This window comes from Dendrobates tinctorius, unplaced genomic scaffold, assembly GCF_039654945.1.
Source record: "Dendrobates tinctorius isolate UK_male_01 unplaced genomic scaffold, ASM3965494v1 ptg000003l, whole genome shotgun sequence".
NCBI classification, from domain to species: domain Eukaryota; kingdom Metazoa; phylum Chordata; class Amphibia; order Anura; family Dendrobatidae; genus Dendrobates; species Dendrobates tinctorius.
Window position 1 is genome coordinate 26,874,806 of NW_027361671.1, and position 22,311 is coordinate 26,897,116.

The 22,311-nt window shown below is 47.7% G+C and overlaps 1 protein-coding gene across 4 annotated transcripts in view; it reads right to left on the minus strand.

Annotated features, from left to right (window-relative positions):
- The window catches only part of SKIC3 (SKI3 subunit of superkiller complex), a 262,730-nt gene that overhangs the window by 24,055 nt on the left and 216,364 nt on the right, over nucleotides 1–22,311 (minus strand). For 3 of the 4 annotated variants that reach the window (XM_073590811.1, XM_073590727.1, XM_073540938.1), the window contains 2 exons: nucleotides 19,899–19,979; nucleotides 11,812–11,964 (listed from right to left, as the gene is read on the minus strand). In XM_073590811.1, coding sequence (XP_073446912.1) covers nucleotides 11,812–11,964; nucleotides 19,899–19,979 — 234 coding nt within the window. The remainder of the gene's footprint in view (nucleotides 1–11,811; nucleotides 11,965–19,898; nucleotides 19,980–22,311) is intronic. The other variant, XM_073590899.1, reaches the window with a different exon arrangement.

Genomic DNA, 22,311 nt, shown 5'->3' on the forward strand with positions numbered 1-22,311 from the left:
ATCCCGGGATCGATCGACAAATGTGGGCACTTTGGCATTTACCCTGGAGGCCATCAGGTCCACATCTGGAGTTCCCAAACATTGGCAAATCTGCCAGAAGACCTCGTGGTGTAGTGACCATTCCCTGGACGCAAGACCCTGCCGGCTGAGGAAATCTGCCGCCCAGTTCTCTACGCCTGGGATGTGGACTGCCGAGATCACCGAGTGGTTTCTCTTGGACCAGCGGAGGACGTGCTTCACCTCCTGCATGGCCGCTCTGCTGCGGGTGCCCCCCTGATGATTTATGTCAGCCACGGCCGTGGCATTGTCCGAATCAATCAGGTCAGGGCGGCCCGTTAGAAGATGATGGAAATGCTGCAAGGCCAGCCGGATTGCTCCCTAGAAGGTTGATCGGGAGGCGTGATTCTCGCGGTGACCAATGTCCCTGAGCCGTATGGTTGCGAAAGTATTAAGTTACGTACCAGTAACGGTATTTTTCGGAAGCCCATGACAGCACCACGAGAGAGGGGATCCGCCCTATAGGTACAGGAAACCTACAGATACAAAAAGGGCGGCACCTCTCCCACGCATCAGTTGGATTACAGAGCTTGAGAGGCTACCATGGTTAGTACACAACATATAATATATACAACCTATCTACCCTATTTACCAGAATTATTTTACCATCTCCCCCATAAGGTGATTTTATGAACAATCTTCTAAAGGAGTGCACCCCTATATGTGAACAAGGGAGGGAACTAAGGGTGCTGTCATGGGCTTCCGAAAAATACCGTTACCGATACGTAACTTAATACTTTATTCGGACTCCCATGACAGCATCACGAGAGAATTACAGAGATGTAAACTAACTTAGGGAGGGACTACAGCCTGCAGCACCCTTAGCCCGAAGGTGAGGTCTGAGGAGGCACCCATGTCTAACCGATAGTGGTTAAAGAAGGTGGAAGGAAATGACCAGGTGGCCGCCTTACATATTTGATCAATTGATACTCCAGATCTTTCTGCCCAGGATGATGCCATGGCCCGAGTGGAATGCGCCCTCAGATTCTGTGGAGCTGGGCCGCCACCTGCTGTGTAGGCAAGAGAGATAGCCTCCCTAATCCATCTTGCTAACGTGCGTTTTGATACTCTGTATCCTTTCCTGGGACCTTGGAAGGATAGGAATAATGCGTTCTCCTTCTTCCAAGGATCCGTGGCTGCTAAATATGTAAGTAAGCATCTCCTAATATCTAATGCCTGAAGTTTCTGCTCTTTAGGGTTGGTTGGATTAGGGAGGAAGGAAGGCAGAACTATCTCCTGTGTCCTGTGGAATTGTGTTGCTACCTTGGGAAGGTATGCTGGATCTGGCCTTAGGATTACTCTATCTTGTAAGAACTCTGTGCAAGGGGGCAATCTGGAAAGTGCCTGTATGTCGCTCACCCTACGTACGGATGTTATCGCTACCAGAAATGCTGTCTTAAGAGATATAACCCTTAGTGAGGCAGAATCTAAAGGTTCAAACGGACTTTCCGTCATGGCTGTAAGGACTAAGTTTAAGTCCCACGGCACACATCTGTCCTTGTGTATGGGTCTCGATCTGGCCGCTGCTCTGATGAACCTTGCTACCCAATAATTTTTTGCAATATCATCTGCAAACAGGGCCCCTAAGGCTGAAACCTGTACTTTTAATGTACTTGTGGAGAGACCCAATTCGAAACCTTTCTGGAGAAATTCCAGAATATGTTTCGTGGGAATTCCGTCTCTGACGTCAAAGTGAAAGGTGGACAGGAAGCGTTTCCAGGTCCTAGCATAGATGTTAGTGGTAGTTAATTTTCTGCTCTTTAGGAGGGTGTCAATTAAGTTCTTGGAGAACCCTCTATCCTTTAATAGTGACCTTTCAAACACCACACCGTCAAATGAAGTCCCACTACTTGTGGGTGGCTGACTGGCCCCTGGTAGAGGAGATCCGGAAGGTTCGGCAGTACCCAGGGATCGCATACCGACATGGTCCTCAACCATGCGAACCAGGTCCTCCTGGGCCAAAAGGGGGCAATTAGTATGACTTTTGCCCGATCCTCTCTGATCTTCCTGACTACCAGAGGAAGAAGATTCAATGGCGGGAAGGCGTATGCCAGAGAAAAGTCCCATCTTATCAGGAGGGCATCCACCGCCAGGGGATTTTCCCTGGGGTTCAGAGAGCAGAACGATCTTTCTTTTCTGTTTTCTCTGGTGGCAAAGAGGTCTACCTCTGGCTGACCCCATCTGCGGACAATCTGGTGGTAAATATCTTTGTTCAAAGACCATTCTCCTTGTCTTAGAGCCTTGCGGCTTAAAAAGTCTGCTCTTACGTTGTCCTTTCCGCTGATGTGGAGCGCGGTTAAAGACAGAAAATTTTTCTCTGCTATCTGGAGGAGCCGTTCTGTTATCTGCATCAGAGCGCTGGAGCGGGTTCCACCTTGGTGGTTGACATATGCTACCGCTACTTGGTTGTCCGAGTGTATCCTCACATGATGGCCCTGTAGATACATAATGAGTTTCTTGACTGCCCGTTCTATCGCCAATAGCTCTCTCTGGTTGGATGAGATTTCAGAATCAGAATCCCACTGTCCCTGTAACCCTATGTCCCCCATATGGGCTCCCCAATCAAAGGAACTTGCGTCTGTGGTTATAATACGGGTTATCTGTGTTATCCAGGGCACCCCTGATGCTAGGTTCTCGCTATCGAGCCACCATCTCAGTGATGTAACAGCTGAGGGGCTTAGCAACATTCGACCTTGTAAGGAGCCTTCCAGGGCCCTGCTATTAACCAAGACGTCGTTTTGAAGGGCTCTGGTATGGAATTGTGCCCACCTGACTGCTGGGATGCATGAAGTTAGAGAGCCTAACAGGGACATGGCCTGTCTGAGGGTCATAGATGGACTATCAATTGCCCGAAGAACCTGCTCCTGTATATTTTGTAATTTATCTAGTGGCAGCAGGCACTGCTGAGTCTCTGAATTTAGTAATAAGCCTAGAAACTTCTGTATTTTTAAGGGCTGGAGTCGGGATTTCTCGTAGTTTAAAATCCATCCGAGGTTTTCTAACCTGGATCTAGCTTTTTCTATCTGGGATCTACAATGACCCACTGATTTTCCCACAATCAAGAAATCGTCTAAATATGGAATGATTAAGACGTCCACCTCCCGTAAATGAGCCATAACTTCGGCCACTATCTTTGTAAATACCCTGGGTGCTGCCGAGAGACCAAAGGGAAGGGCTCTATACTGATAATGACGCACTGTGCCATCTACTGAAACTGCCACCCTCAGGAACTGCTGGAAGTCTGTATGGATAGGTACATGATAGTACGCATCTTTCAAATCTATGACTGCCATAAAACAACCTTTAAACAATATTTTTATTGTTGTATTAATGGACTCCATTTTAAATGTACGATTAATCAAAAACTCGTTAAGGGAACGAAGGTTTATAATCGTTCTGAATGTCTTATCAGGTTTCTGGATTAGAAACAGGGGAGAGTAAAACCCTCTTCCTCTTTCAGCTTCTGGAACCTCTACCAGGACATTTTTTTGGCATAGGCTCAAGACTTCCTCTTCTAAAGCCGCTTGTTCGAGATGAGAAGATCTTAAGGGGGTTAGTTTAAAGGTATCCCGCGGGATCTGGGTAAATTCCAATCTAAGCCCGGAGGATATTACCTTGCGCACCCAGTCACTATTTGTAATCTGTGACCATGCCGGGAAGAAGGATGACAGTCTACCCCCCACAGGAATTGCTAGTCATTGATTTGGTCTCTTTTGATCTCTCGACGAGTGTGTGAACATATAGCCCGTACCTCTTCTCCTTCTGTCTTCCCATCTGGGGCGATCTCTAATAGGCGAAGAGTTGCGCCTTCTCCCCTGGCCAAATCTCCTTCTACCAAATGGACGACGGTAGGACGCAGACGAAAGGTTTGGGAATTTTTTCTTGTCGTCCCCCGCCTTCTCAAGCAGCTCGTCTAGGACAGCTCCGAACAAATATTCGCCCTCACATGGAATCGCACAGAGCTTTGCTCTGGACTGAATGTCTCCCCGCCAGCACTTTAGCCACAGGGCTCTGCGAGCTGCATTAGAGAGACCTGCTGCTCTGGCGGCCATTCTCACTGCATCCGCTGAGGCATCTGCTAGGAAGGCTGCTCCCTCTTGGATGGTCGGTAGGGCCCCAAGAATTGTCTGTCTTGATGTACCCTGTTTTAGTTGTGACTCCAACTGGTCCAACCAGACCATCATGGACCTGGCCGTGCACGTTGAAGCCACTGCTGGTCTTAAGGACCCGGCCGCCATTTCCCAGGTGTTTTTAAGGAAAGTATCAGCCTTTCTGTCTAGGGGATCTTTAAGGGATCCCATGTCCTCAAAGGGCAGCGAGGATTTTTTCGATGCCTTTGCAATTGCTGCGTCCAATTTGGGGGCTCTGTCCCAAGTATTCACTGCCGGATCGTCGAAGGGGTATCTGCGTTTGAGGGCTGGTGGTAGCGACCCTCTTTTATCTGGTTTTTTCCACTCTCTGTGGATCAGATCCTGGATCTTTTGATTTAACGGGAAGACTCTCCCCTTCCTCTGTTCCAGCCCACAGAACATGACATCCTGCATGGACAATTGGGGCTTAGGCTCCTCTACCTCCATTGTCCTTCTGACTGCTTTGACCAGCTTGTCTACCCGGTCAAGAGGCAGACAAAATCGCCCCGAGTCCTCTTCTCCTGAGGAGGACGAGGGAGATGAAGCCTGGGAGTCTCTGCTTTTTCTCCACTCTACCGAGGAATCGGACTCCGCCGGGACCTCGCCCCTTAGACTTTCCGGCTGGGACAAGGACTTTAGGGTTTCCCTCATTTCTGCCCTGACAATGTCCCTTAAACTCGCCGCTACCGCGGGCGACTCTTCTGCCACTGTCTGCTGAATACAGGGGGGGCACAATTTTTTGAGGCACGCGTCCGGTAATGGGCATGCACAGAGTGCGCATTCCCTATGTTTAGTCTTACTTGTAGCTTTTTTTCCCCTAGAAAAAAACACAGAAGGGGGGTCCCGTCACTGAGTGAACTTTCACGAAGATCACTTACCAGTGCCACAATCAAGTACCGGAGAATGAGGGGGATTTCTTCCAGCCGATGCTCCTGTCTGCCTGGAGGAGCTCTTACGAGTGGACTGGTCACTTCGTCCCGGCCGCTCATTACTGTCACGGGACACTTTCTTTTTCAGTTTGACCTGCCGAATGTCATCCAGGGGCGGCAGTGATGTTTGTCGCTGCTGTCGCCCTTGCTTCTGCCGCTGCTGCTGGTGTTGCTCTCGATCACTCTCCATTACCACTGCTGCTGCTGTATGCTGCTGCTTGCAATAATGTGGCCAAGGCAAGGTACCCTGCCGGGGTCCTGCCTAAATACCCCTCCTCCGGTCAGCAGTATCCATGCCGCACCCCTCCCCCCCTTAACAGGGCTCCCTACCCCAGCTGGCGCCGGACCCGGTCCGAAAGCCGACGCTATCGGTGTTTGCGATGGGCGCCGCCATCTTGGATTCTTCGCGCATGCGCAGTGGCGCGCTGACCCGGAAGCGCATCCTCCGCCCGCCCCCTGATGTCACCGCTACCCCGGGAAAGACCGGAAGTCCCGCGGGACGCCCGGGAGCCCCGGAAGCAGCGCCACCCGGCCACAGCCCTCTGCAGCCGCGCTGCCGTCGTACCTGCGCCGCCGGAGCCGGGAACCCCCGGGGGGAATATACTCACCGGCGGCGGCCTAATCCCGGAGACGTACATCCTCCGGACGCCGCTCCCTGCTGCACACGCCACCGCCGTGACACCCATCCTGGGCCACCGTGGCGTCCTCCAGGAGATCCGCACCAGGCCGAGGTAGGAGACCCCCTCGCTACCGGTATCGGCTGGCCGGCCTGGGATCCGGCTCTTCTGTAGGATCCCGTCCCCTCAGGAACAGGAAACCAAACTGATGCGTGGGAGAGGTGCCGCCCTTTTTGTATCTGTAGGTTTCCTGTTCCTATAGGGCGGATCCCCTCTCTCGTGGTGCTGTCATGGGAGTCCGAATAAAAACCGTTTCCCAGCCGAGGAAACTGGCGTCGGTTGTGACCACCAGCCAATGGTCCGGGGGAAAAGGGAGGAACTCCTCGTTCACCTGAGTGCTTGTCTGACCTGCGCGGACAACCTGCACCGGTGGTTGAAAGTAAATGGGTTCTTGTCCCAAGATGCCTAGAGGGCGTGCTGCAGGGGACAAAGATAGAGTTGGGCAAATGGAATTGCTTCCATTGCTGCCACCATTTTCCCTAAGACCCGCATGCAAAAACAAATGGTACGAGGGACTGGTTGGCGAAGTGCCTGGACTCCCTACCGGAGGGCTAGGGCCTTGTCCTGAGGGAGAATTATCAACCCTCAGGAGGTGTCGAAGATCATCCCTAAAAAGGAAATCCTCTGAGTTGGAACAGGGGATGATTTTTTCAGGTTGATCAACCACCCTAAGCGGGAAAGAGTATCCAGCGTGATGTTGACGCTCTCCTCACATGCTCGAAATGACGGGCCCTTGACAAAGAGGTCATCTAAGTAAGGCAAGATGCCTATGCCCCGGGAGTGCAGGATGGCCATGACGACCGCCATGACCTTTCTGAACACACTGGGGGCTGATGGCTAGCCCAAAGGGCAGGGCTGCGAACTGGAAATGTAGGCCGTTGGTAGCGAAGCGCAAAAATCTTTGATGCGGAGGGAAACTGGGGATGTGCAGGTAGGCGTCTTGAATGTCGATAGAGGCCAAATATTCTCCCCGTCCCATGGCAGATATGACCGAGCGGAGAGACTCCATCTGGAAATGTCTGATCCTGACAAATCTGTTCAGGAGTTTCAGGTCCAGGATGGGCCTGACAGTCCCGTCCTTTTTGGGGACCGTGAACAGGTTGGAATAGAAGCACTGAAATCCTTTGTTTTCCGGTACGGGAATAACGACACCGTTGTGCTGGAGCAATTCGATGGCCTTGAATAAAGCCCTTGCCTGGGTATCTATTTTGGGAGGACGAGAAAGAAAAAAACGTCTTGGGGGTGCATGACAAACTCTAACTTGTACCCCGAGGACACCAGCTCTCTTACCCATGTGTCATGTATGACAGTGAGCCAGATGTGGCGAAACCAGAGTAGATGGCCGCCTACCCTGCTGGTGTCGCCTGGACATTGCCTCGAGTCATTTGCCTGAAGCTCTTTGGGATCTAGGTCCCCTTGATCTGGGCTGATGGGTTCGCATTCTCCCCAACGGGTTGGCGCTATATGAGATTTGACGATCTCTGTCCTGCTTGGGACGACCTGAAGCGGCGGGGTTGGCTGCTGCAACCCACCCGGGGTTGCGAAAAGACCGAAAATGTGTCTGAGGCTGGTGACGAAAAGGCTGTTTAACCCTTTGCTGAGGGAGAAAACTGCTCTTCCCCCCTGTGGAGTCAGAGGTGAACTGATCTAACTTCTCACCGAATTGGCGGCCGCTATGATAAGGTAAAAAAGTTAAGGATTTCTTGGAGGTTGAGTCTGCCCGCCATGTCCTCAACCACAGAGCCCTCGAGTCTGCCCGCCATGTCCTCAACCACAGAGCCCTCCTAATGGAAATTGCATTCGCGGCAGCGAGTGCCGCGCAGTTAGTGGCATCTAAAGATGCATTGATTAAGTAGTCTCCGGCCAAAGCGATCTGATTTGTGATCTCTGATACCTCTGATGGTAGATCCATACCCTACAAGGCTCTGTTTAATGATTCTGACCAAGAAACCATGGCCATGGCTACCCAGGTTGCCGCGAACGAGGGAGAGAGTGCTGAACCTGACGCCTGAAACACTGAGCGGTCAGGCTCTCTATGAGACGGTCAGTGAGGTCTTTGATAGAGGAACCATTAAGTATGGATAACAGGGTTTTAGAGGCCAAGCGCTACACGGGTGGATCTACCATTGGGGATTGCGCTCACTTTTTTACGGAGATCAGGAGAAAATGGGTATCTTGCCTCAAGCGCCTTCAGGCCTGAGAAACGCCTGTCTGGCCGTTCCCTATGTCTTTGCACTATGTCCTCAAACTCTGGGTGAGGGCAAAATACTATAGGAGGCCGCTTGACTTGTTTAAATGCCACCTTGTGGCCTGAGGCCAAGGAGGATTCATCGTCCATCCCAAGGGTCTGGTTGACGGCCTCGTTGAGGCTGTCATCTGTTTCCTGGTAACCCGTAGTATCCAAGTCACAGGGCTCGTCCGAGTCGTAATCCGAGCTTTGATTGTTAACGACCACTGGTGAAGGTGAGCGAGAGGCAGAACTCATGGATGCCGAGGCACCAGACAGACCAGGAGATGCCGTGTGAGTTTGTTTCCCCCGCATCTGCCTAGAGACCGGCCCCTGCAGGCCAGAGGCTCCTGTGAGGTGGAGGATCCCTCCAAAACAGGCGAGCCGCTGTCCCTGCCCATCTGGGGCTTGAAGGGACTCGATTGCTCTTGTAAGTGATGCCATACACTGCGACAGAGATAGAGCCCTTTCCGGGGGACTAGGCACACTGGGCTCGGTCGCAGGGGAGGGCTCCGCACGTTCATGGGGGTGGGGCTTCTGCTCACGGCCTAGCGCCGGCTGAAGCCGGGGACTACACTTCCGGCACCCACTATGGGGGCGGGCCCGCCGGAATAGACGTGTCGCGGGGGGTCGTCGGGAATTCCGCCCGCGGCCTAGTGCCGGCTGATGCCGGGGACTAAACTTTCGGCGCCCGCCTGGGTAAGGGACCGCTGGAAGCGGGGGCCTGGGCCAGGTATGGCGCTGCCGACCGCCACAAGCTCTGGGAGCGCCTGCTGGCGCCTGTACTAGCGTAAAAACCCAGGAGTGTGGCCAGAAAGAGGGGTCACTAGCCTATGCCGAATGCCATGGGGACCTCCAGGAGCCCTCCCAGCCCACCTCCTTACGCGCCTCACCCCTGGATGCTACATCTGACAGCCTTAGGTTGGGGGGGGAGGGGGGCTGCATAAAAACAAGGACGGTGCAGGCACCCTAACTCCATCTTCCCTCCAAGGGATGAGAGGGACCGAACGCCTCCTTCCACCACTGCAGTCCTAGCATTGGTAGTGCAGTGGGGGCCGCACGGACTGTACCTGTGCCTCTTTACAGCCTAGGGTTTCTATACCTTAGGGTGGCCAGGGCTGAGTCCGGGATCATGTCCCACGTTGCAGGAGAGGATACGTGGAGGCGACACTCCACGTGCTCGCCCGTTGATGGTTTAGGGAGATCGGACCCTTTCAATAGGGTCCGTCGCCCCTGTCTCATCTTCATGGAAAGGAAAAAAAAAAAAAAAAGAAAGAGTCTGGGAAAAGACCAGACGTGTGCCTCCTTTGGAAACTAAGCATGAACTGGTCTCGCCCGGCAACCAGGGTGAGGGTGTATACTGCGGAGGAGGAGCTAACCCTTTTTTCATTCACTTAGTGTCAGCCTCCTGGCAGCAGTAGCATACACCCACAGTCCTGTGTCCCCCAATGAGGCGAAGGAGAAATTGTACCATGTATTATACAGTGAGGGAAATAATTATTTGATCCCTTGCTGATTTTGTAAGTTTACCCACTGACAAAGACATGAACAGTCTATAATTTTATGGGTAGGTTAAATTTAACATTGAGAGATAGAATATCGAAAACAAAAAAATCACATTGTATAAATTATATAAATTTGTATTTTGCAGTGAGAAATAAGTATTTGATTCTCTATCAACCATTAAGAGTTCTGGCTCCTACAGACCAGTTAGAAGCACCTAATCAACTCGTTACCTGCATTAAAGACAGCTGTCTTACATAGTCACCTTTATAAAAGACTCCTGTCCACAGAATCAATTAATCTGTCAGACTCTAACCTCTACAACATGGGCAAGACCAAAGAGCTTTCTAAGGATGTCAGGGACAAGATCATAGGCCTGCACAAAGCTGGAATGGGCTACAAAACCATATGTAAGGCGCTGGGTGAGGAGACAACTGTTGGTGCAATAGTAAGAAAAGGCAAGAAATACAAAATGACTGCCAATCGACATTTATCTGGGGCACCATGCAAAATTTCACCTCATGGGGTATCTTTGATCATGAGGAAGGTGCAAGATCAGCCTAAAACTACACGGGGGGGAACTTGTTAATGATCTCAAGGCAGCTGGGACCATAGTCACCAAGAAAACCATTGATAACACATTACGACGTAAAGGTCTAAAATCCTGCAGTGCCCGCAAGGTCCCCCTGCTCAAGAAAGCACATGTGCAGGCCTGTCTGAAGTTTGCCAATGAACACCTGGATGATTCTGTGAGTGATTGGGAGAAGATGCTGTGGTCAGATGAGACAAAAATTGAGCTCTTTGGTATTAACTCAACTCGCTGTGTTTGGAGGAAGAGAAATTCTGCCTATGACCCAAAGAACACTGTCCCCACTGTCAAGCATGTAGGTGGAAACATTATGTTTTGGGGGTGTTTCTCTGCTAAGGGCACAGGACTACTTCACCGCATCAATGGGAGAATGGATGGAGCCATGTACCGTAAAATCCTGAGTGACAACCTCCGTCCCTCCACCAGGACAATAAAAATGGGTCGTGGCTGGGTCTTCCAGCAAGACAATGACCCAAAACATCCAGCCAAGGCAACAAAAGAGTGGCTCAAAAAGAAGCACATTAAGGTCATGGAGTGGCCTAGCCAGTCTCCAGACCGTAATCCCATAGAAAACTTATGGAGGGAGTTGAAGCTCAGAGTTGCCAAGCGACAGCCTCAAAATCTTAATGATTTAGACATGATCTGCAAAGAAGAGTGGACCAAAATTCCTCCTGACATGTGCGCAAAACTCATCATCAACTACAAGAAAAGGTCTGACTGCTGTGCTTGCCAACAATGATTTTGCCACCAAGTATTAAGTCTTGTTTGCCAGAGGAATCAAATACTTCCTACCCTTAAAATTATAGTCTGTTCATGTCTTTGTCAGTGGGAAAACTTACAAAATCAGCACGGGATCAAATACTATTTCCCCCACTGTATGTGTCTTCAAAGTTTCACTTGTATAAGTAAGAACTTGAAGACATGTGATTGGGGGTTTTATACCACACGACTGCACAGGATATGACATAAAAAGCTATTCAGTGTTAAAATAGTGTGCAATGAATAAGGATTTAATTCCGAAACACTTATGCCAGATTTACACATATTTTCTGCCCATGTACAATGGTGCAAATTTTTAATTCTTCAATAAACACTTCTGAATTTTTTCAACACGCTGGATATTTTTTTATTTCTACAAATGGTTTCCTAACTGCGGCACTGCAGGTTTCCTTGCGTGGCATCCAACGAGAAGGTGAGCTGACATTTTTCTCTCTTTTTAGTTAAAAAAAAAAAACATTCCTGTGTTGAGATAATCTTAGAAATGTGCCCTGCTATGTATTGTGTAATGGCTGTGTCCGACCATGCAGAGCTGTTCCAGTTCATGGTCGGCACATACCACAGCTTGCGGCCATGGGGAGAAGCATAAGTGAGTATTCAGACAATACAGCATGAGCCCGTGCAGCTGCTCCTTTGTGAGGCAACACATTTCCATGCATGTTTGTTTTATCACAGGAGCGGGTGTGTCTCAGACACCTCTCAATCTCTCTGAGCTCATCATAAATCAAGACATACGAGCTCAGTGGCTGCCAGAGCGCCTACATCACTGCATCACTGACTTATGATGAGATATCAAGGTGAGTTTTTTGATAAAAGGGCAAGATAAATAATATGATGGCTCAGAAGGCAGCACTGGGATCATGGGTTCAAATCCGAACAAGGGCAGACTAAATACATGAAATATTGTGTATAACATACGTACCATACAGACTTTAAGTGCAAGAAGGGATAATCGTAGTAGACTCGAGAGTTTCCCACTCCAATTTCCTTGTTGGGATGCCAGCTGTAATCCCTTCCTGTAGCACATCTCTGCATCCACCATCATTCCCTGAGTCTGGTAAACATCAGCTAACCACTGAAAACAGCAAAATAATGCATAAATCGATACAATGTTAGTAGTAAAACTATAAGAAATCAGTATAGAGGCAAAACCCAGCATACCACCAACTATCAGGAGTCTAACTGCAATGGCACAGAGCAGAGCAGACGCTATACGTCCCCTTTGTATGAAGTCTATGTGTGATTCTAAACCAGGGGTGGGGAATCTTTTTTTCTACCAAGGGCCATTTGGATATTTATACCATCCTTCGGGGGCTGTACAAACTCCGCCCAAAAAGTACATCCTGACTCTGGCACTGGTGTTAGGATGTAATCTTTCATTGCATGCCCTTCAATGTTCAGTAGTGAACACTGCGTGTGTGTGCTAACAGAGCAAGAAGAAATTAATGAGCTTGTGGCAATCAAAATACAGCTCCCTGCCCAAGAATGCAGTCCCTGAGAATCTGCTCGGAGGCCAGATAAAAGGTCATCGAGGGCCGTAAATGGCCCTGAGGCCTGAGGTTCCCCACCCCTATTCTAAACAGTCTCTGGACGGTCTCAAATATACATAACTATTCTTCGATGGAAAACCAGAATCCACATATATAGCATCTCATGGAGCATTAAAGGATATTCTTTCAGATTCATGCAGAAAGTATAAACTAGATATATCTTGGCATGAAATCAGAGGGCCACAGAGATACAGCAGAAGACTCATGCACTTGAATTGGAGCCTCATAAGACAGCTGCATGCATTAGACCTAAAGCTGACCATACATACTAGATGGCTTGGCCAACAGCCTACTCAGCTGACTCTCCCATAGACAGGAATGTTTCCTCGACTGAGCGCTCCTGTATTCTCTTTGAGAAAGTTGTCGCCTGACACGTCGGCCAATGACTTATGTCTGGCAGAACAATGCGATCGTCTGTCTGAAATTGGACAAGCCCCATCAACATTTTCCCTGACACCCCCATACACATCAGGCCGTCAGTCAAACCAGTCTATAGAGGCAGGTTCGGCCAACATTAGGCTAATGTGTATGACGACGCGACAGCGAAACGTGCGTTGGAGTGCTGTGTGTGGTGGTGGGGGGGCAGTGGTGTGTCACTGTGGTTGGTATCAAACTACTATCATGATTTATTTCCATTTAAATTGTGTTTTCCTATATTTATCATGGTGCTGTTCATGTAATTGAAATGCTTGTTGTTGCACTACTGTACTATGCACTTTTTTGGCTAATAATATAAATTTATAACAGTATGTAGTTACTTTCCTTCCTATATAATATAAGGATGCATTTATTTCCAACATGTATTAGGTCATTGGCATTTACATCAATTAATTACAGCATCATGTACTTTTTTATGAATTAATGTGCCTTTAACACTGATAAATACTGATAATTGCTTGCACAGCAGCCCCCATAATTTTGATCGTTACTATGGATTTATCATTGTTTTGAATTATTCATTGCCAATCTGGGTGACATATCCTGCCCCTTCACATATCATTGTTTTATATGTCTTGTGTAATTACATTTGTTATTACCCTATTTGTTGAGTACTCATGTTTTAATATTTATCAATGAAAGTTTACATTGTATACAAATTTCTGTGAATACTTTTTTGGGGGTTTATATAATGTGTATGGAGGCCTTAGAAGTGCATTTATAAGGCTAGCTTCAGACTAGTGTTTGGCCCGCAGCGCACGGCCGCCGCTAAGCCCCGCCCCCTGCCACGCCCCCTCCGGTCATCTCCTCCTAGTGTAGCACATCGCTGCATGCGATCTGCACACCCTATCTTTAGCATAGGGTGCGCAGACCATGCGCTGGTCGTGCGTAGTAGGATTTTGCGTGCGCTGCGCCCTTTCGACGGTGCACCGACGTGCGCCGAATGCACCATGTTGCATTTTGGTGCGCTCAGAGCACCGTCAAAAGGGCGCAGCGCACGCAAAATCCTACTAGCGCACGGTCTGCGCACCCTATGCTAAAGATAGGGTGTGCAGATCGCATGCAGCGATGTGCGACACTAGGAGGAGATGACCGGAGGGGGTGCAGCAGGGGGTGGGGCTTAGCGGCGGCCGTGCGCTGCAGGCCAAAACACTAATCTGAAGCTAGCCTAAAGAAGACAAATTTGAGTACAATTAGACCAAAACTGCTGTTTGTAAATTGACATTTGATCTGAAATGTGCCCAATCAGCCAGAAAATTGATCTTGCCTGTTTTATCTGTAAGCCAAACACCAAGATTATAGGTTGTAGACAGATATCTGACAGACAACTCCATCATAGAGAATAGGATGGGTTTTTTTTTTTAGGAGGAATACAAGAGATGAGGAAGGTGAGCACATCTGTTGGTGTAAATGGCTAAAGGTGCATGCAACATGATTATTGTGAACAACAGGTCTTAGGAATACTGGTGTCCTGATAGTCATGCAGTGTACAGTAAACAGGCAGACGAATAACGAGGAATACACTCATTGATCACAAAAGATCCATCAATCATCCTGGACACACAGGACCTGTGCTGCCGAGAACAATGGCAGCCTATCACTTAGTGATATCTAATACAGAATGTTCTGTGAGCAAGTGAAGTGTGACGGCCTCTCAAATCAGGCTATTAAACCCCCAACAAATATGTTGTCAATTGGCGATCATTGAAACAGCGGATTGGCAGGGATAAATGCACTTTAATCAATCTGATAATCTGTAAGATTGGTCTGATTTCTGAGAAATCTGTATGCAAATCGAGTTTTACTTGGAAATTCATATAAGGTTTTTCTATAGCCATTAAATAGTCCTTTCGTTATTTTGGGGCTCAGATTATGCAACTCCACCAGTAATATATTTGGGTGCATCTCAATGACATGTGAGAAGACATTTAAAGAGTGACTGTCATGTTAATTTTTCTCATAAATCAATAGTAAAAATAAGAATCTTTGTAATGTACCTCGTTAGAGACATCGGTTTCTTTCCGCTCTAGGACTGATCACGCTCAAAATTCTCAATTCATGAGTAAAATCTGTAGTCAGGGAACACAGATTTTCCTATTGCTGAGTTAGGAGAGGACAACTGGTGCCCATAAAGTTCTATGAAGAACCGCAAGTGTAATTTCAGGAGAACTTGCAGCAGAATGCCAGTGTCGGCCTCTAGCTCCTCCCTCCATAGAATTCTAAATACCAACTGTCATCTCCTATCTCAGTAATGGGATAGCTGCACTCACTGAAGACAGATTTTAGAGATTTTTAACTATAAATTGAGAGTGACAACATCAGTCCAGGAGGAGAAAGATACTTCTCCTAATAAGCTATATTACAAAGTTTCTCATTTTTATGTATACTTTTGAGAAATACAAATGAATATGATGGTTTCTCTATATAAATACATATCATTTAATATCTACTACTAAAATATATCCAATTTGTAAATCTCAAATACACATCTCAGAGTAAGCGGCTATTCCTTTCACGACCGGAGATTTCTGAGTCATGGCTATTATTTAGCTATAACACAATAGTAGTGATTTATGATGTTGCTGATAGGATTGCTAAGAAATAAAGTTTTCCTTCACAGAACAGCTGTGCGAAACCATGTAGGCAGCAAAATGAATCACTGAGAGCAAAGTTTTTCTAGCAGAGTCTAAATACAATTTTCCTTTACAAATAACCGATGATTGTAATTTTGAAGCCGAAAGATAAATAGATGACAAGGCGTAGCCTACAAAAAGCGGATGGATGTCTTATCTGATCAATTACATGATAAAGTGCAAGTAATCAAGTACCTTAAGGCCCCGTTACACATAACAATGTCCCAGCGATCCCACCAACGATCTGACATGGATGGGATCGCTGGGACATCGTTAGGCTGATCGCTGGTGAGCTGTCACATAGACAGCCCCTCCAGCGATCAGGACCAGCGAGCAAGCTGGTATCTAATGTAAACATCGGGTATTCAGGAGCGCTGATCGCTGGTCTCTCGCTGCCACACAATGCGTGCTGGCCAGCGGGAGACCAGCGATCAAAAAATGGCCCAGGTCGATTGAGAACGATCAGCGATACCCGGCAGGGCTGCTGGCGAGATCGCTGTGGCGTCACAAAATCAGCGATCTCCCTAGCGAGATCGCTGTGTGTGATGGGGCCTTAAAACCTATTAAGATTCATCTGCACCCTCCATTGGACATGGAGTTAGCCATGATCATATTTCTTCCGTTCCCTTATCATAAGCTTCACATTAGAAATGAAAAGAATCAAGATGGGGCAGCTGATCTGGGTGATATGCTAGACTTAGTGGGGTTATCCACCACTCGACAACACCCTTCCAACTTAGCACCAGTCTGCACAACACACAAAATGCACCCTCACTAGTGATGAGTGAACATGATGGGATAAGGTGTTATCCAAGCATGCTTGGGTGCTAACCGAGTGACTTCGGTATGCTTGAAAAATAAGTTTGCGTCCCCGTGGCTGCATGTCTTGAGGCTGTTTGACAGCCACACCACAGCCTTCATGTGTTGCAGCTGTCGAACAGCCGCTAGACATGCAGTCGCGGGGACTCGACCATATTTACATTCGGTTAGCACGCGAGCAGGCTCAGCTAACTCCTTATCCCAGCACGTTCACTCATCACTAATCCTCACCTTAAGTCAGAACCTATAAAGCCAAAGATGAAAACTAAGCAACAAACCTGATAACTCCATGAGATCTGGGATATGAGGTAAATTGTGATTTTATAGAGGAAACGGATACTGGGGAACAAGAAGATTGGAGCCTGACATATTTAACCTGTCAGTTTTTGTCGCTGATTCTAAATCTGCCTTTATTTTTCTTCCATCAGCTCCAGTTAATGAGATGTGCTATACCCTATGTATATGCATACGACCCATTGAACACTAGGACTTACCTCTGCAGACTGTGTGTTAACAGATGAATCAGCACCTGGTTAGCTCCACAGTGGATATATTACATAGGACCTTATGGGATACTTGCTGTTTTTTGTGGTCTGTTTATTTTTTATTATTTTCTGCTTCTGTTATCTGTGGTTTTTCTATTACCGGTATGCCAGAACATTTATTTTCCCAGATTGACGTTCTTTAGTGTAGTAAGGCACTATAATATCTATGATTTATTTTTTGTTTCTTGCATTATGGCCACGGTTTGGCTCACCAACCTCTGTATATACGCCACGTATTTCACTAAAAGCTATGTACTTGCTTTCAATTGGTCTGCTGTATTTGTAAGCTATTGTCCTATGTTGTCATTATTTGTTATTTCTATTTTATTTATTTTGTTACTTCTCTCATTTGTTTCAGTATTTGTTTCATAAAGATCATACAACCAAAATATCACATTTGTAAATACATCATTTAGTGAACTACTGAATTAAAATCATTTTTCACCATACTCACACCTTGAGTGACGGTTTCTCTATTTGAACACTAGGACTGACATTATTAGTTTTGCCTTCTTGGTTATTCAAATTCTTACAAGTAGATTTATTTATGAAGATATTACATCGCGGAATAAGAATTAATCATGAATAAAAAGTTGCCATTGATACATTGTTCATTTCCCAAGGTATCTCACAAAAGCGGCGCTTTAAAGATTTCTTGCGGTGAGTTGCTCCAGGGCAATCACTTTGAATAGAACAGCAATAATCCACCATCAGGGGTATCCCAGTGTGTTCGGTATCTGTCGTCTATAGTTCTTCATCTTGGTGGAATTGTTCCAAGGAAATGATCCAAGTGGCTTTGGAGGCTATGCACCTTGATACTCATTGTACAGCCAAGGGGACGGAAAGAAGATAACATGCTTTCTACTAGTTCAGTATAATTATCTGCTTTATAGTTCCCAAGAAAAATCTCTACAACCATAGTGTAAAGGGCCTGTCACACTAAGCGATATCGCTAGCAATATCGCTATAACGTCACTGGTTTTTGTGACGTTACAGCGATATTGCTAGCGATATCACTATGTCTGATACTTACCTCCGACCGCTCCCCCGCTAGTTATCGCTGATCGCGCGAGAACGTCCTGGACCGTTTCTCGTCATCAGCTTCCTGCTGGGGCTTCCTGCTGTGGAGACAAGCGATGTGTGGACGCGGGCGGGAGGACATCAGGATCGCCTCGTCTGACAGGTAAGTAGCGACCCCCGACCCCTGCGATGTCACTGGTGAGATCTGCCTGTGTGACAGCTCACTAGCGACCACTTAGCGATGTACCAGCGATCCTGACCGCGTCATATCGCTGGTCGGGATCGCTGGTGCATCGCTAAGTGTGACAGTACCTTAAGACCTTAAGACCATGCATCTGCCTCAGCATCATTCAAGGAATCTTTCAATTGTGGATCTTTCATGAGTCCTTTGGTTTGAGGACCGTCAAAAATACCTGCCTTTAGCTTCTCCGTAGTCAATTTTTTTGGCAGATGTAGTTGAAGCATCTTCAATCTTTGTTCAGGGCCTTTACAAACTGCTTCATTACTCCTAATTTGATGTGCAGTGGTGGTAAAGTGAACTTATTCCTGTCAACCAAAGCTCCTGCAATTACATTCTTCTCTCCGACTACCATGTGTTCTCTTAGAGGCCACTGCTTTCTCACCCAGTGCTCATTTTTTGATCTACTCTCCCAGAGACAGATAAAACAGGGATACTTAGCGTATCAACTCTGCTGTCCCAGGAGAATATTGACCATTTTTCGATACACACAGACTGACCACTGGTGGTCGTGGTATGATACTTTATCTAGGACCAGAGCAACTGTGTTTTGCTCTTCAGTCATCTTAGTTGAGTGACCCATTGGGATTGATCACATATTTTAGGCTCCGCTTAGAACTGTCTATGAACAGCCGCCATTTGCTTGGTCGATATTGTGATATGCCCATTTTCATCAGCAAGCCTTGAACATTGTTGCAATAAACCAAATCACGTTCCTCTAGGAATGGCAGTAAATACTTTTATATGTTGTGATAGTTAGGTTTCTGGAAGTAATAAATTCCTCTCTGAGTCTAAACGCCAACAATTCTGCTGATTTCTTGGGTAGATTTAGCTTTCCAACGAGGTCATTGAGCTACGGCTAATTATAAAATTGTAGCCCTGATGAGTTTCCTTTAAAATCACAGTCATCATCACTACTGTTTATAGGTGTATTGTAGAAATATACGCACTCCCTGGTTTGGAGATGAGGTGACCAATTAGGGTTCCAACCAGTTCACAAGAAAATAAGGAACTTGGTGCTCAAATTGCAATTTAATGGAATTCCTCAGCGACGCATATCACTTTGCTAACAGCGCTGCACTTGAGAGAACAAAAGAATATACTGCACGGCAATCAGTTCTGATGAAGGTCCATTTCAGGATCGAAATGTTAACTATCTGGATTGTCGTTAAAAAGAAAACTGTACATTATCTCACAAAGTAGCACTGCTGCAAAAAATACATAAAATATTCTGATTCAGATGACAGAATATACCTAAAATCAAACCTAATATCTGAGTCACCAACATTTTTTCCCCATTTTCCAAGAAGAATTCCTGAAGCTCATGTGTGTGGCTGTTCAATAAATAGTGAGAACCTACCTGCAGCCAGGAGACTGAAGCCAGATAGCAGAAAGTGAGCAAGAGCTGCCATATTATTTTGCAGACTTATGCCAATTTTGCTAGACACACAAAATATCATGTGCTTGCTTGATAAGTAAAACTTATTATTTCATAATGAGAGTGTCCAAATAACCTAATAACAACTATTTTAATGTGACACTGGCACCAAAATCTTTCAAAACCGGTAACATGAAAATTATACAGCACCCAGCATAAGAGAGTGCATCCAAACATATTTCTCAGAAAACCATTAGTTCCCTTCCAGAATCAACATTTTCTATGGGATACCATACTACAAGATACTCACGCAAATGTGGGCCATTAATTGTAAATAATATTTGCTATTTTGCACATCCAAAAAACATGGATTTTTGTGAGTACTCACCGTAAAATCCTTTTCTCCGAGACGCTCATTGGGGGACACAGGTACTGTGGGGTGTATGCTACTGCCATCTGGAGGCTGACACTAGGCAATACAACACAAGGTTAGCTCCTCCCCCGCCGCATACACCCTCACCCTGATTGCGGGCGGAAACCAGTTTAGTGCAAAAGCAGTAGGAGAGCAATAACCATTAGCCTTAATGCAGTAAACAATATGTCTGGCAAAAGACCACCCTGACATTCACAACAACATGCACATTAATCAAATAAACAAGAGCCAACAGGCTAACAGGGTGGGTGCTGTGTCCCCCAATGAGCGTCTCTGACAAAAGGATTTTACGGTGAGTACTCCTTCGACTCATTGGGGGACACAGGTACTGTGGGACGTCCTAAAGCAGTCCCTGGGTGGGAGATTGACTCACCTATCCAAGCTCCATGCATCTCTTGTTTAAAGGTGCGCTACCGCTGCTTGGAGAATCCTTCTACCCAGGCTCGCATCCGCCGAAGCCTGAGTATGGACAATGTAATATTTAGTAAACGTGTACAGGCTGGACCAGGTTGCTGCTTTGCATACCTGCTCCGCCGAAGCCTGATGCCGAAGCGCCCACTGCCTGAGTAAAATGCGCTTTGATCCCTGATGGAACCAGCGCCCCTCTGATGCGATGGGCCTCTTGAATAGTTAAACGGATTCCTCTGGCTATGGTCGATTTTTGAGGCAGCGGGTCCCTTCCTGCGCCATTCAGGAAGCACGAACGGCGCATCCGTCTGGCGCAAGGGTGCCGTCCTTGACACGTACCTCCGGAGAGCTCTTACCAGGTCTAACGTGTGCAGAGCTTCTTCCACGCGATGCACTGATACCGGACAGGATGAGGGCAAGACAATATCCTCCTTGATGTGGAATGAGAACACCCCTTTGGAAGAAAAGGGGGGAGCTGACCTAAGCACCACCTTATCTTGCGGAAAGCGAGGAACGGTGCACTGCACGACAGCGCTGCCAACTCCGACAATCGCCTAACTGAGGTGACGGCTACCAAAAACACCCCCTTCCACGAACGAAATGGTAAAGGAACGACCTGTAGCGGCTCAAATGGAGCTTCCTGCAGAACACTCAGGACCAGGATAAGATCCCTGGTGCCCATTGGCGCCTTATAGGGAGGTACTAGATGAGAGACTCCCTGGATGAAAGCCTTTACCTGCATATTAGTAGCCATTCTACCCTGGGATAGGAAGGACAATGCCGATATCCGACTCCTAAGAGAGCTTGGGCTAATCCTGAGTCTAGGCCCGACTGGAGAGAGGCCAAGATGTCGGGAATAGAGAATGTCCGGGGCGAAAGACCGTGCTCTCGACCCCAAGTAAAGAACAACTTTCAGGAGTAACGATAGACTCTCGCCGAGGTATGCTTCCTGGCGCTAACCATTGTAGCGCCCACCTCATGGTGAAAACCCCGCTTGAGCTAGAATCCAAGATTCAACGGCCATGCCGTGTAACACAGGACCCCCGAGTTCGGGAGGCAGATCGGTCCTTGGGACAGCCGATCCGCACGCTGCGGCAATCGCCACTGGATGTCGGTGAGCCGCTGTATCAGATCTGCATAGCATGCCCGTCAGGGCCCATCTGGTGCCAGCAGCTCTACTGGTACCCTTTCCACCTTGATCTTTCTGATAACTCCTGGAAGCGATGGCAACGGAGGAAAACAGGTACGGAAAGGCGAAACTGGTCCCCCTGGTAGAACCAACACCTCCACCCCGAACACTCGTGGGACCCGTGCCCGAAAAACGAACACGGGCATCTTGGACGCCATCAGATCTACATCTGGTGTCCCCCATCGTTGCAAATATGCTGAACAACCTCGGGGTGCAGGGACCCCTCCCCAGCCTGACCTCCTGTCGGCTGAGGAAGTAGACTGCCCAATTCTCTATCCCTGGGATGTGGCCTGCCGAAAATACCGCTGGATGTTCTCGGCTCACTGCCGGACGTGTCCCGTCTCACGCATGGTTGTCCTGCTGCGCGTGGCCCCTTGATGATTTACGTAAGCCACTGCCGTGGCATTGACTGACTGAATCCGAACGGGTGGTTCGGCTAGGAAGTGCCGAAAATACTGCAGTGTCCGCCGGACTATACATATCTCCAACAAGTTGACCTGGAGGCGTGCCTCCTGTCGCGACCATTGGCCCCGAGTCGTGTGGTGATGAAACACTGCTCCCCAGGCCCAGGAGGCTGGCATCTGTTGTGACCACTAGCCAGTGCTCTGGGGGAAAAGGTTTACCCTGAAGAAGCGAAGATCTGACCGTCCACCACTCCAGTGACTGTCTAGTCTGAGAGGATAGCTGCCACCGCTGATCGAGGGCGAATGGATTCTTATCCCAATCTAACAAGAGAGCCTGCTGTAACGGGTGAAGAAGGAAACTGGGCAA